The sequence below is a fragment of the Eptatretus burgeri genome, chromosome 1 (assembly GCF_056783735.1).
Source record: "Eptatretus burgeri isolate ZD-2024b chromosome 1, Ebu_testis_v1, whole genome shotgun sequence".
In the NCBI taxonomy this organism is placed as follows: Eukaryota; Metazoa; Chordata; class Myxini; order Myxiniformes; family Myxinidae; genus Eptatretus; species Eptatretus burgeri.
In genome coordinates this window covers 104,415,632-104,430,631 of record NC_140961.1, presented here as the reverse complement: position 1 = coordinate 104,430,631, position 15,000 = coordinate 104,415,632, and the positions used below count along the sequence as shown (strand labels likewise).

General features: G+C 54.2%; 1 protein-coding gene across 1 annotated transcript in view; it reads left to right on the top strand.

Annotated features, from left to right (window-relative positions):
* Positions 1–15,000, top strand: part of LOC147035094 (uncharacterized) — a 382,679-nt gene that overhangs the window by 768 nt on the left and 366,911 nt on the right. The window contains exon 1 of the mRNA XM_085893703.1: positions 1–715. This exon is cut by the window's left edge and continues 768 nt beyond it. Coding sequence (XP_085749829.1) covers positions 246–715 — 470 coding nt within the window. The 5' untranslated portion in view covers positions 1–245. The remainder of the gene's footprint in view (positions 716–15,000) is intronic.

Sequence of the window (15,000 nt, the reverse complement as noted above, 5' to 3'; positions counted from 1 at the left end):
GCGTCTCAAGGCGAGCGGGAGCCGGGGGTATTAGAAATGTATATGTGTAATAATGTAGAGTCCATGGTCCAGGATGGAATCCCCGAGCAGGAAATGTTGATTGTGCAGGAACACGGACTCGCCCAACTGAACCCAGGGCCCAAGGTGGGTGCGGCAGCGGCCGCGGTGTATGACACCTCCCCCCCCCTCTCCACCAAGACCCTTCCCCAACCCCTGCCGAAACGGCTCACTTGAGTGCATCCGACATGGCCCAGCTATTCACCATGCTGGCACAAATGAATGCGGCAATGACAAATGAAATAAAAAACGAAATGAAAGGCATGAACGAAAAGATGGATACAAATACAAATGAAGTGAAAACGACGATGGATGCGAATACACAGCAAATGAGGGAAGAAACGAAAAAGCTGCGGGGTGAGACGCAGAACATGGGCCGATGCCTGCAGGCGGGCATGAAGGCCGTGAGCAGGGAACTTAAAATGGCGACTCCACGTGTCGGAACAAACGAGCTGGAAGGGGGTGCAACGGCTGACAGGCCCGCGGTGGAGGCGGGTAAGGAAAAAGTAATTCGGGAGACAAGAGACGAGGTGAAAGTAATTGGGAGGGAGAGAAAAGAACAATTAATACGGAAAGCAAGGATGAGGTACGCGGAGATCGTGAAAGAGCAAGGAGTGAAAAACAGGGAAGGACGGGAGCGACTTAAAGAGAAAGCAAGGTTGACCTACATAAAGATAAGAGAAAGACGCCAGAAAGAAGCAGAGACGAATAGACACGAGGAGACGACAGAAAGAATAAAATGTATAGAGACACGGGAGATAGAGGGTGAATTGGACAAGGTAAGTGACGCGCACACACACACGGAGGTAGTGGAGGACAATGGGGGTGAGCTCGCGGAGCGTGTAGAGACCCAGTGCGAGCACCTGGGTGGCCTCCTCCAGGAACGAGGGGAGGGAGTATGCCCCTTTGAGGCGGATCACGACCAGGTGAGTTCGGTCGTGCTTCGCGAGGTTGAGGGGACGGGTGCTGTGGACGGGTGCACGGAGAGCTTGGGGGGTGTAGAGGCCCCGGAGACCCTTGTGGGGACACAAATCCCCAGTGTGGTTGTCCCTGTGTGTGTGGTGCAAGGTGTGAGTGCGGCACCGTGTGTGGAAGCGACCCCGTGTGTGAGTGGTGTGGTGGCGATGGTGCCAGAGTGCGTGCTTCCCAGCACGCCGGGTGTGGATGGGGCACCGTGTGTGAGTGAGGCCGTGTGTGTGGGTGAGGCACCGCGGGTGAGTGCCCCCGCGTGTATGAGTGAGGCACGGAGTGTGAGTGAGGCACCGCGGGTTAGTGCCCCCGCGTGTGTGGGTGAGGCACCGTGTGTGGAAGAGACCGCGTGTGTGAGAGTCGCCGTGTGTGTGAGTGAGGCACCGCGGGTGTGTGCCCCCGCGTGTGTGAGTGAGGCACGGTGTGTGGATGAGGCACAGCGGTTGAGTTCCCCCGCGTGTATGAGTGAGGCACCGCGGGTGAGTGCCCCCGCGTGTGTGAGTGAGGCACGGTGTATGAGTGAGGCACCGCGGGTGAGTACCCCCGCGTGTGTAAGTAGTATGGTTTGTGTGAGTGGAGAGGCACCGTGCGTGAGTGAACGGCCGTGTGCAAGGTCGCTGTGTGCCAGGGAGACCGTGTGTGTGAGAGAGCGGTATGTGAGGGAGATGTCGGTTGGCATGCGGGAGCACGCAGCCGCGTCTCCCCGTGTGAATGTGATAGAGTGGACTGTGTGCGTCGTAACACGCAGGTGTGCGTGGGTTGAATGGCGACGACGGCGACATGGGAGGAACGAAAGCCGGGTAGCGGCTGCAGCTGTTTCGAGGACCGTGCCGGGTTCACCCAGCAGTGAGCACGCGGTTCGTGCTGTGCAACGCACGAGACCGCCACGTGCTCGCTTGCGAGAGTGAAGTCCCGGTCCGGAAACGCACGCGGTGGATTTGCCGATCCCGCGGACGGACAAAGTTTAGGCAGGTAAATGGATTTGGACCGGACGGGTTCTCCACGCGATCGTGTGTGTTCAGCTCCAACGGGCAAAGCACATGTGTTCGCGTGGGGAACCCCTCGAGACGTGTGGCTTGTGTTTTTTTTATGCGCACGGTGACGTCATGGCTGCACGTGGGGTTGGAATCCGGCAGGAGGGGTATCTCTGCCGGATGGTCCCGTCCAAGGAGGGATGAGGAACACGTGCAGCTGCATGACGTCACGGGCAGGTGCAAAGTGCGCGAGCTCTGAGTTGCCGCGCAGGTGCTGCGCATGGGAAAAAAAAAAAAAAGAACAAGCCTCACTTTCGGGTGTACAGGATTCCTGGGCAAGGGGTGAAAGACCCCCCTTACCTGGGCACAGGATGGAAACTAGTTAGGGGGAAGGGTTAGCTTAGTTAGACCGACTCCATGGGGCAGGGGTAAGTCCTCATGGAGTCCGTGGAATGGATTAGATAGAGGGATTGTAGCGAGATTTAGGTTGGGAAATAAAATGAATTTTTGAGTTAGGAGACAGTGACAGACTTGTGAATGTGTAGAGGGGACGTAGCTTAGCTACGTAGTGTTAAAAGGAACGTGCTGTAGTTTAAGGGACGACGTGGGAGCACGAGTTAGGTAGGGGATGTAGTTAGAAGGATGGCAGAGTTCGGTGGTGTGTGTGTTGAAGAGTTGGTGAGTTATGAGGTGAAGACATGATGAGTGAGTGAGGCCAGCGGGTCTGTGTGTATGGAGCAAATGGGGAATGCATGGTGCGATGAGTGATTGGGGGGAGGAGTGACTCCCGCCCAAGGGACCCCGGGGTCAGAGTAAAGTGAGTTAGCTGGGTTAGTCAAATTGAAAAATGGAGGTCGTTTTGCTGTTGGTGGGAATGTAGGCTTGAAACCCATTTGGAGGGGTGCAGGAGCCCTGTTGACGGGCTTGGGAGCGTGGCTGCGAAAGGTGAGTATCGCTGAGTGGGTACCCCGGGCACCAGGCTAGTCGGCCGCGGTAGGCCATGGGCCCATGGGGGGCCAGGATAGAGTAGTGGGCACGGGTGCGCCTGCTTGGTGCGGGGGCCCGGGGCGCCATTAGCCGCGTGGGCAGTGTTGTGGGCACGGGTGACCCTCGGAAAGGGGCCCGGGAGGCCGGCCTGCCGCGTGTGCGTTTCAGGGGAGGTGCCATGGGGGGCACTCCCCGGTGTTAGGGAGCTGGTAGGCTCGGAGGCAGTGTAGTGCCCGGGGGTGCCATAGCGGGAGATTCGGCAGAGGGTCGTGCCTGCCAAAGGGAGCCACGTGTCCCAGCCAGGAGACCGTGTGAGGGCACGGAGAGAAAATTGGGGGGCGAGGCCCGAAATTGTGAGGACACCAACACAGGCGACGGGAATCTGGGTTGTTAGAACCAATAGTTTAAGCGAGAGGCGCTTGTTGAAAGCCCCGGGGTAGTTTAAGAGTTAATGGTTAGGGTAGATTAGGAGATGTACCCCTCCGCACCATCCATCCCCTCGCTGTCGTTGTGGGCCGCTGGACCCACTTTGGGTTAAGATCGCCGAACTCTGGGAGGCCATTCTGAGGCTTGAGTTGGGCCTCGACACAGGACGCTAGCTCTCCCTTGTTCCCCTCTGGGAAGGGAACGTAGGGGTTGGGAGTAGGCTAGGTGACAGAATAGGTTAGCCGAACAAGGACGATAAAGGGGGTTAGGGGACGATTTATAGTGGGGAAGTAAAAATAAAAACAATAAAAAAATAAGTTGGGGCTAAATTGGGGTTTGACAAATTAAGGGAGTGGGTATGGACAGTGACAGGCAAAGGCGATAGGTGGGAGGGAGACAGGTAGGTAGGTCCGAGCCCGCCTTCCAAGTGGCCAGCACCACCGCACTCCCTCCACCAACCTCCACTGACGGCAAAAGCTGGCCAGCTTCATCTGCTGGCTGTGTTACTGCAAGGCGGAGGCCGGCCAACTTCATCGGCAGCTGTGTGCTGCAAGGCCTGTGCCGGCCAGTTCATCTGCCGGCTGTGTTTGCCTGCAGCGGCCTTCTTCTGCGGGCTGTGTTTGCCTGCTCACCTTTGCCATGCCATGCCCACTGCCCATGTTCACCAGCCCCGTTCAATTTTGCTTTGCCCCCCCCTGTTCATTTCCATGTGCGCCAAGATCAAGGCAACAGTTTGCAAGCTGCGAGAACTGCCCTGTTGGCAGCTACAACACGAGCCTGCAGTGGCAGCCCGTGCACCGTGTTTTGCGTCCATCCATTCATCCATTCATTCGTTGTGCTCATTGCGTGTGCCACTTGAGCTGGCACGGAGACTGCGTTTGTGCAGCCCATGCACCGTTGTGGTTCACTGCGTTCAGTTCGAAAGGGAAGGCCTTGGACTGCGTGTGAGCAGCCAGCCACGTTCCCTGTCACCTGCATTGTTTGAGCCAGAGACTGCATGCGGGCAGCCTGGCTCCCTGCTAACTGCTTTCTTTTTGCAGAGTTCAATGATCCTGGGCCATGGTTTAGTGTAAAATTTGTAAGTTAAGGTTAAGATGTACTGTAAATATGAGTGCGCCCCCGGCATGTATGTCCTAGCGCCGGCAATTTTATTTAAGTCGTCCGTATGAGTGAGTTTGTTTAGGTAGTTACGCAGCCCTCAGGTTATTTATTTTGGGGACACGAATACCATGAATGTCGCACTCAGGGATCCGTAGGTAAAATGTACTAGGGGAAAACTACACATGATGGCACACGAAAATTTGACGACTCGGGACGAGTCTGTAAAAAGGGGAGGGGGTAGTGTTGTGGTTACCAGATTCGCAAACCACCATTCAGGTCCCTCAGGTGAGGTATCTCGGTAAGTATATGTGTAGTTAGGCCCAAACCCGTTGTCTAGTGGGAATACATGTCATTTATGCGAGCTGCGACTCTTCAGGATAGCCGTTTTTCTTTCACTATCTTTATTTTGGACCAACCGCCATGATCACAACCACAACATCAACCACCGACCACAACCACCGCTTCACCACAACCGCCACGACCTTCACGTCACACCTCGCAACCGTAGCATCGCCACTGTTCTTGCCCCGCTGTGGGTACCGGTGTTGGACTCATGCAGAACGCGCGTCGAACAGCGTGTACAAAATCACGGATTTTGTGCTTCAAAAACGGATCAAAAACGACACACGCCCACTTTTTGCCGTCCAATCGGTGAGCGAGGGGCGAATTGGCCCCGCCCCCAGGGCGATCGATATATGCAAATTTGTGGATCAAAAAGCCTTCACGCCCACTTTTTCTCGGGCCAATGGGGAGCGAGGTGAAAGGTCAAAGGGAGGGGGTCAAAGGCGAAGTTACGGGGGGATAAAAGGACGGTGTTCGTCAGTCAGGAGAAGGAGAATGAGAACGAGAAGGAGTCAAAAAGGAGAACGGGAAAGAGAACGAAAACGAAAAGGAGAACGAGAACGAGAAGGAGTCGGAACGGAGGGGACGAGTGTGGAAGTCTGGAGCCCGAAGCCTGCGGTGGCTGGAGAAGCTGAAGAGAGTCGGACGAGGGGGTGCTCGCGTCGGTGCCAGGAGCTGCACGCCCGAGGGAGGCCGGCATATATATATATATCTATATATATGTATGTATATATATATATATATATATATATACATACATATATATAGATATATATATGTATGTATATATATATATATATATATATATATATATATATATGTATATATATACATATATATGTATGTATTTATGTATATATATACATATATATGTATGTATATATGTATATATACATATATATGTATATATACATATATATGTATATATACATATATATATATATATATATATATATATATATATATATACATATATATGTATATATATATATATATATATATATATATATACATATATATATTGTTGCGGTCTTCGCGCCCGCCGGCGTGCGAACGGCCACGTAACTCGAATCGCGGCACGTCGCCCACCGGACGGACAATCCAGTCGTGACCCTCTCGGACTAACGCCGGGAACCAGTCACGGGTGGACCTTTCGGTCTCACCGCGATCGAGCCAATCAGCCCCCGCGTGGGATAGGGTTGCTCGCCAAATTCGAACTACCGAAGTACCCACGCGGAGGGTAGACCGGGCGATCGCACCTCGCCGCAGGTCGACTTCGGACACGGGCCACTTAAGCGACCCGTTCCGTACTATCAGAATAACCGAGCGGTGTTATCGTCGACCTCGACGGTTCGATTAATTATCGGGCGTATTCAGCCCACTACCAACCCTTTACGTGAAGCAAGATGGGGATTCAATGGAGGAAAAGACGAAGCGAAGCGGGAGAACAGTTCAACAATAAAGCACATTTATTCGCGGCACACGGGAAGCACACAAATACAATTCCACCAAAAGCACACAAAAAAAGAAAACACAATTCCATTTACACAAAAAGCAAATATAAAAGTGAAAACACAGTGCAGAGCTAATACCGACTACCGAGCACACGGCAACACTTATACAATTCTACTTCACAGACGGCGCCGACAACACATACCCAAAACCAAGGAAAGAATACCCTCAAGAATGAGGCGGGCCTGAGGCCGAGACCGGGTCGCGCCTACCCGTCTGGTGACGAGACGCGGAGCGGCGATGGCCCCGCAACCCGCGGGCCTCGTGGACGGTGTCTGGTAGGGGGTGGGAACGGGGCCCCCTTGGTCGCACTATCTCAGCGCGGGGGGAAACAGGAGGGGGGTTGCTGATGCTCGGGGTATAGAGGATCTTTATTATCCCTGGTGTGCATCTCCACCTCGGCCAGGTCGCGCTGCCGGCCTCCCTCGGGCGTGCAGCTCCTGGCACCGACGCGAGCACCCCCTCGTCCGACTCTCTTCAGCTTCTCCAGCCACTGCAGGCTTCGGGCTCCAGACTTCCACACTCGTCCCCTCCGTTCCGACTCCTTCTCGTTCTCGTTCTCCTTTTTGGTGACTGACGAACACCGTCCTTTTATCCCCCCGTAACTTCGCCTTTGACCCCCTCCCTTTGACCTTTCACCTCGCTCCCCATTGGCCCGAGAAAAAGTGGGCGTGAAGGCTTTTTGATCCACAAATTTGCATATATCGATCGCCCTGGGGGCGGGGCCACCCGCCCCTCGCTCACCGATTGGACGGCAAAAAGTGGGCGTGTGTCGTTTTTGATCCGTTTTTGAAGCACAAAATCCGTGATTTTGTACACGCTGTTCGACGCGCGTTCTGCATGAGTCCAACACCGGTACCCACAGCGGGGCAAGAACGGTGGCGATGCTACGGTGGCGAGGTGTGACGGGAAGGTCGTGGCGGTTGTGGTGAAGCGGTGGTTGTGGTTGGTGGTTGATGTTGTGGTTGTGATCATGGCGGTTGGTCCAAAATAAAGATAGTAAAAGAAAAACAGCTATCCTGAAGAGTCGCAGCACGTATAAATGACATGTATTCCCACTAGACAACGGGTTTGGGCCTAAATACACATGCACTTACCGAGATACCTCACCTAAGGGACCTGAATGGTGGTTTGCGAATCTGGTAACCACAACACTACCCCCTTCCCTTTTTACAGACTCGTCCCGAGTCGTCAAATTTTCGTGTGCCATCATGTGTAGTTTTCCCCTAGTACACTTTACCTACGGATCCCTGAGTGCGACATTCATGGTATTCGTGTCCCCAAAATAAATAACCTAAGGGCTGCGTAACTATCTAAACAAACTCACTCACACGGACGACTTAAATAAAATTGCTGGCGCTAAGACAAACATGCCGGGGGCGCACTCATATGTACAGTACATCTTAACCTTAACTTACAAATTTTACACTAAACCATGGCCCAGGATCATTGAACTCTGCAAAAAGAAAGCAGTTAGCAGGGAGCCAGGCTGCCCGCATGCAGTCTCTGGCTCAAACAATGCAGGTGACAGGGAACGTGGCTGGCTGCTCACACGCAGTCCAAGGCCTTCCCTTTTGAACTGAACTCAGTGAACCACAACGGTGCTTGGGCTGCACAAACGCAGTCTCCGTGCCAGCTCAAGTGGCACACGCAATGAGCACAACGAATGGATGGGTGAACACAAACACGGTGCACGGGCCGCCACTGCAGGCCCGTGTTGTAGCTGCCAACAGGGCAGTTCTTGCAGCTTGCAAACTGTTGCCTTGCGGATCCTGGCGCACATGGAAATGAACAGGGGGGGGGGGCAAAGCAAAAATTGAACGGGGCTGGTGAACATGGGCAGTGGGCATGGCATGGCAAAGGTAGCAGGCAAACACAGCCCGCAGAAGAAGGCCGCTGCAGGCAAACACAGCCCGCAGATGAACTGGCCGGCACAGGCCTCGAAGAAAAACAGCCAGCAGATGAACTGGCCGGCACAGGCCTTGCAGCACACAGCTGCCGATGAAGTTGGCCGGCCTCCGCCTTGAAGAAAAACACGGCCAGCCGATGAAGTTGGCCAGCCTTTGCCGTTCAGTGGAGGTTGGTGGAGGGAGTGCGGTGGTGCTGGCCACTTGGAAGGCGGGCTCGGACCTACCTACCTGTCTCCCTCCCAACCTATCGCCTTTGCCTGTCACTGTACATACCCACTCCCTTAATTTGTCAAACCCCAATTTAGCCCCAACTTATTTTTTTGTTGTTTTTATTTTTACTCCCCCACTATAAATCGTCCCCTAACCCCCTTTATCGTCCTTGTTCGGCTAACCTATTCTGTCACCTAGCCTACTCCCAACCCCTACGTTCCCTTCCCGGAGGGGAATAAGGGAGAGCTAATGTCCTGTGCTGAGGCCCAACGAAGCCTCAGAATGGCCTCCCCAGAGTTCGGCGATCTTAACACCAAAGTGGGTCCAGCGGCCCACAACGACAGCGAGGGGATGGATGGTGCGGAGGGGTACATCTCCTAATCTACCCTAACCATTTAACTGTTAAACTACCCCGGGGCTTTCAACAAGCGCCTCTCGCTTAAACTATTGGTTCTAACAACCCAGATTCCCGTCGCCTGTGTTGGTGTCCTTACAATTTCGGGCCTCGCCCCCCAATTTTCTCTCCGTGCCCTCACACGGTCTCCTGGCTGGGACACGTGGCTCCCTTTGGCAGGCACGACCCTCTGCCGAATCTCCCGCTATGGCACCCCCGGGCACTACACTGCCTCCGAGCCTACCAGCTCCCTAACACCGGGGAGTGCCCCCCATGGCACCTCCCCTGAAACGCACACGTGGCAGGCCGGCCTCCCGGGCCCCTTTCCGAGGGTCACCCGTGCCCACAACACTGCCCACGCGGCTAATGGCGCCCTGGGCCCCCGCACCAAGCAGGCGCACCCGTGCCCACTACTCTATCCTGGCCCCCCATGGGCCCATGGCCTACCGCGGCCGACTAGCCTGGTGCCCGGGGTACCCACTCAGCGATACTCACCTTTCGCAGCCACGCTCCCAAGCCCGTCAACAGGGCTCCTGCACCCCTCCAAATGGGTCTCGAGCCTACTTTCCCACCAACAGCAAAACGACCTCCATTTTTCAATTTGACTAACCCAGCTAACTCACTTTACTCTGACCCCGGGGTCCCTTGGGCGGGAGTCACTCCTCCCCCCAATCACTCATCGCACCATGCATTCCCCATTCGCTCCATACACACAGACCCGCTGGCCTCACTCACTCAACAAGTGCTCACCTCACAACTCACCAACTCTTCAACACACACACACCGCTGAACTCTGCCATCCTTCTATCTGCATCCCCTAACTAACTCGTGCTCCCACGTCGTCCCTTAAACTACAGCACGTTCCTTTTAACACTACGTAGCTAAGCTACGTCCCCTCTACACATCCACAAGTCTGTCACTGTCTTCTAAATCCAAAAAATCATTTTATTTCCCAACCTAAAGCTCGCTACAATCCCTCTAACTAATCCATTCCACGGACTCCATGAGGACTTACCCCTGCCCCATGAAGTCGGTCTAACTAAGCTAACCCTTCCCCCTAACTAGTTTCCATCCTGTTCCCAGGTCAAGGGGGTCTTCCACCCCTTGCCCAGGAATCCTGTACACCCGAAAGTGAGGCTTGCTTTTCCTTTTTTTTTTTTTCATGCGCAGCACCTGCGCGGCAACTCAGAGCTCGCGCACTTTGCACCTGCCCGTGACGTCATGCAGCTGCACGTGTTCCTCGTCCCTCCTTGGACGGGACCATCCGGCAGAGATACCCCTCCTGCCGGATTCCAACCACACGTGCAGCCATGACGTCACCGTGCGCAAAAAAAAAACACAAGCCCTACGTCTCGAGGGGTTTCCCACGCGAACACATGTGCTCTGCCCGTTGGAGCTGAACACACACGATCGCGTGGAGAACCCGTCCGGTCCAAATCCATTTACCTGCCTAAACTTTGTCCGTCCGCGGGATCGGCAAATCCACCGCGTGTGTTTCCGGACCGGGACTTCACTCTCGCAAGCGAGCACGTGGCGGTCTCGTGCGTTGCACAGCACGGACCGCGTGCTCACTGCTGGGTGAACCCGGAACGGTCCCCGAAACAACTACAGCCGCTACTCGGCTTTCGTTTCTCCCATGTCTCCGTCGTCGCCTCCATTCCACCCACGCACACCTGCGTGTTACGACGCACACAGTCCACACCATCACATTCACACGGGGAGACGCGGCTGCGTGCTCCCGCATGCCAACCGACATCTCCCTCTCATACCGCTCTCTCACACACACGGTCTCCCTTGCACACAGCGACCTTGCACACGGCCGTTCACTCACGCATGCGGGGACACTCACCCGCGGTGCCTCATCCACACACCGTGCCTCACTCACACACGCGGGGGCACTAACCCGCGGTGCCTCATTCACACTCCGTGCCTCATCCACACACGCGGGGGCACTCACCCGCGGTACCTCACTCATACACACGGCGACACTCACACACGCGGTCTCTTCCACACACGGTGCCTCACCCACACACGCGGGGGCACTAACCCGCGGTGCCTCACTCACACTCCGTGCCTCATCCACACACGGCGTGCTGGGAAGCACGTAATCCGGCACCATCGCCACCACACCACTCACACGTGGTGCCTCACTCATACTGGCCGTTTCACTCACACACACGGCCTCACTCACACACGGTGCCCCATCCACACCCGGCGTGCTGGGAAGCACGCACTCTGGCACCATCGCCACCACACCACTCACACACGGGGTCGCTTCCACACACGGGGTCGCTTCCACACACGGTGCCGCACTCACACCTTGCACCACACACACAGGGACAACCACACTGGGGATTCGTGTCCCCACAAGGGTCTCCGGGGCCTCTATACCCCCCAAGCTCTCCGTGCACCTGTCCACAGCACTCGTCCCCTCAACCTCGCAAAGCACGACCGAACTCACCTGGTCGTGACTCGCCTCAAGGGGGCATACTCCCTCCCCTCGTTCCTGGAGGAGGCCATCCAGGTGCTCGCACTGGGTCTCTACCCAGTCCGCCAGCTCACCCCCATTATCCTCCACTACCTCCGTGTGTGTGTGTGCGTCACTTACCCCGTCTTCCTCGTGTAGTCTTTCCTCTATTGTTCCCTTCCCGGCTACCGTCACTGCCAACTCTTCACCCTTTACCTCTCTTGTCTCAACTATTATTTCTGTTGTCGTCACCTCGTGTCTCGTCTCACACGTTTTGGTCTCCCCATTTAATTTTTCCCTTTCGGTCATCGTCACGACCCTCGCCCAACACGTTCCACGAATTATTTTTTCACCCGCCTCCACCGCGGGCCTGTCAGCCGTTGTACCCCCTTCCAGCTCGTTTGCTCCCACACGTGAAGTCGCCATTCCCAGCTCCCTGGTCACGGCCTTCATGCCCGCCTGCAGGCTTCGGCCCATGTTCTGCGTCTCACCCCGCAGCTTTTTCATTTCTTCCCTCATTTGCTGTGTATTCGCATCCATCGTCGTTTTCACTTCATTTGTATTTGTATCCATCTTTTCGTTCATGCCTTTCATTCCGTTTTTCATTTCATTTGTGTATGTATCCATCTTTTCGTTCATTTGCTTGATCATTTTCGCTGTCATTTCCGCATACATTTTTGCAAGCATGGTGAATAGCTGGGCCATGTCGGGTGCGCTTGGGTGAGCCGTTTCGGCAGGGGTTGGGGAAGGGTTTTGGTGGAGAGGGGGAGGGGAGGTGTCATACACCGCGGCCGCTGCCGCACCCACCTCGGGCCCTGGGTTCAGTTGGGCGAGTCCGTGTTCCTGCACAATCAACATTTCCTGCTCGGGGATTCCATCCTGGACCATGGATTCTACACATTCTACATCCATTTCTAATACCCCCGGCTCCCGCTCGCCTTGAGACGCCATCTTGCTTCTCGTGAAGGGTTAATTTGCTCGCTCGTAATTTGGAGGGAATCGGGGGTCGCTTCTCTCACCCCTGGACCGATTCCCGTGAATTTAGCCGCAGACAGGAGAGCCCGTTTTCCTGTTCTCCGATACCAGTGCCGCGAGGAGGGCGATGGATTTGGATCGCACGACCTGACACCAGTGTTGCGGATTTCGCGCCCGCCGGCGTGCTGACGGCCACGTAACTCGAATCGCGGCACGTCGCCCACCGGACGGACAATCCAGTCGTGACCCTCTCGGACTAACGCCGGGAACCAGTCACGGGTGGACCTTTCGGTCTCACCGCGATCGAGCCAATCAGCCCCCGCGTGGGATAGGGTTGCTCGCCAAATTCGAACTACCTAAGTACCCACGCGGAGGGTAGACCGGGCGATCGCACCTCGCCGCAGGTCGACTTCGGACACGGGCCACTTAAGCGACCCGTTCCGTACTATCAGAATAACCGAGCGGTGTTATCGTCGACCTCGACGGTTCGATTAATTATCGGGCGTATTCAGCCCACTACCAACCCTTTACGTGAAGCAAGATGGGGATTCAATGGAGGAAAAGACGAAGCGAAGCGGGAGAACAGTTCAACAATAAAGCACATTTATTCGCGGCACACGGGAAGCACACAAATACAATTCCACCAAAAGCACACAAAAAAAAGAAAACACAATTCCATTTACACAAAAAGCAAATATAAAAGTGAAAACACAGTGCAGAGCTAATACCGACTACCGAGCACACGGCAACACTTATACAATTCTACTTCACAGACGGCGCCGACAACACATACCCAAAACCAAGGAAAGAATACCCTCAAGAATGAGGCGGGCCTGAGGCCGAGACCGGGTCGCGCCTACCCGTCTGGTGACGAGACGCGGAGCGGCGATGGCCCCGCAACCCGCGGGCCTCGTGGACGGTGTCTGGTAGGGGGTGGGAACGGGGCCCCCTTGGTCGCACTATCTCAGCGCGGGGGGAAACAGGAGGGGGGTTGCTGATGCTCGGGGTATAGAGGATCTTTATTATCCCTGGTGTGCGTCTCCACCTCGGCCAGGTCGCGCTGCCGGCCTCCCTCGGGCGTGCAGCTCCTGGCACCGACGCGAGCACCCCCTCGTCCGACTCTCTTCAGCTTCTCCAGCCACTGCAGGCTTCGGGCTCCAGACTTCCACACTCGTCCCCTCCGTTCCGACTCCTTCTCGTTCTCGTTCTCCTTTTTGGTGACTGACGAACACCGTCCTTTTATCCCCCCGTAACTTCGCCTTTGACCCCCTCCCTTTGACCTTTCACCTCGCTCCCCATTGGCCCGAGAAAAAGTGGGCGTGAAGGCTTTTTGATCCACAAATTTGCATATATCGATCGCCCTGGGGGCGGGGCCAATTCGCCCCTCGCTCACCGATTGGACGGCAAAAAGTGGGCGTGTGTCGTTTTTGATCCGTTTTTGAAGCACAAAATCCGTGATTTTGTACACGCTGTTCGACGCGCGTTCTGCATGAGTCCAACACCGGTACCCACAGCGGGGCAAGAACGGTAGCGATGCTACGGTGGCGAGGTGTGACGGGAAGGTCGTGGCGGTTGTGGTGAAGCGGTGGTTGTGGTTGGTGGTTGATGTTGTGGTTGTGATCATGGCGGTTGGTCCAAAATAAAGATAGTAAAAGAAAAACGGCTATCCTGAAGAGTCGCAGCACGTATAAATGACATGTATTCCCACTAGACAACGGGTTTGGGCCTAACTACACATGCACTTACCGAGATACCTCACCTAAGGGACCTGAATGGTGGTTTGCGAATCTGGTAACCACAACAATATATATATGTATATATACATATATATGTATATATACATATATATATATATATATATATATATATATATATATATATATATATATACATATATATATATATATATATATACATATATATATATATATATATATATATATATATATATATATATATATATATATATATATATATATATATATACACATGTATTGTTACGAATCTCCACCCGCCGGCGTGCGAACGACCGCGTCTAACCAATTGCGGTTGCTTCGCCCACCGAACGGACAATTCAGTCGTGACTTTCTGGAATAACGCCAAAGACGAGTCACGGGTGTGCTCCAAGCGCACACCACGGCCGAGTCAATATTTAGCCAGGGTCAATCGCCGAATTGTCAATATACCTAATTATTCGCGCGGGCAGACTACCGAGAGACTGTACCTCAACGAAGGCCTGCTTCGACACGAACCGCTTAAGCGGTTCGTTCCGTTCTAGGATAGCCGAGCGGTGTATTATCGCCAGGCCTTGTTCGACCTGATTCTATTATCGGCTATTTAAAAGCCCACTAAATTCCGAGAGCAAGATGGCCGCTCAATTAAGGGATAATGGCGCGACAAACAGGTTACATTCAAACAAGCACATTTATTATTTCCCACACGTATACAGTCATACAGGTATGGAATCAATGCAAAACACACACATGCAATTATACAGCCAAACACAATGCAAAGGAAAGAGCTAATACAGTCTATTTATTATGTACAGTCACTTATACAGTTCTCCTTGCGGACATGGCGCCACAACATTCAATCGAAAGCAAAGAAAAGCCCCAGGACAGACGAGGGGCACACTGGACCTCTTTGGGTCTTTATTGCATTGAGCCGTGTAGACCG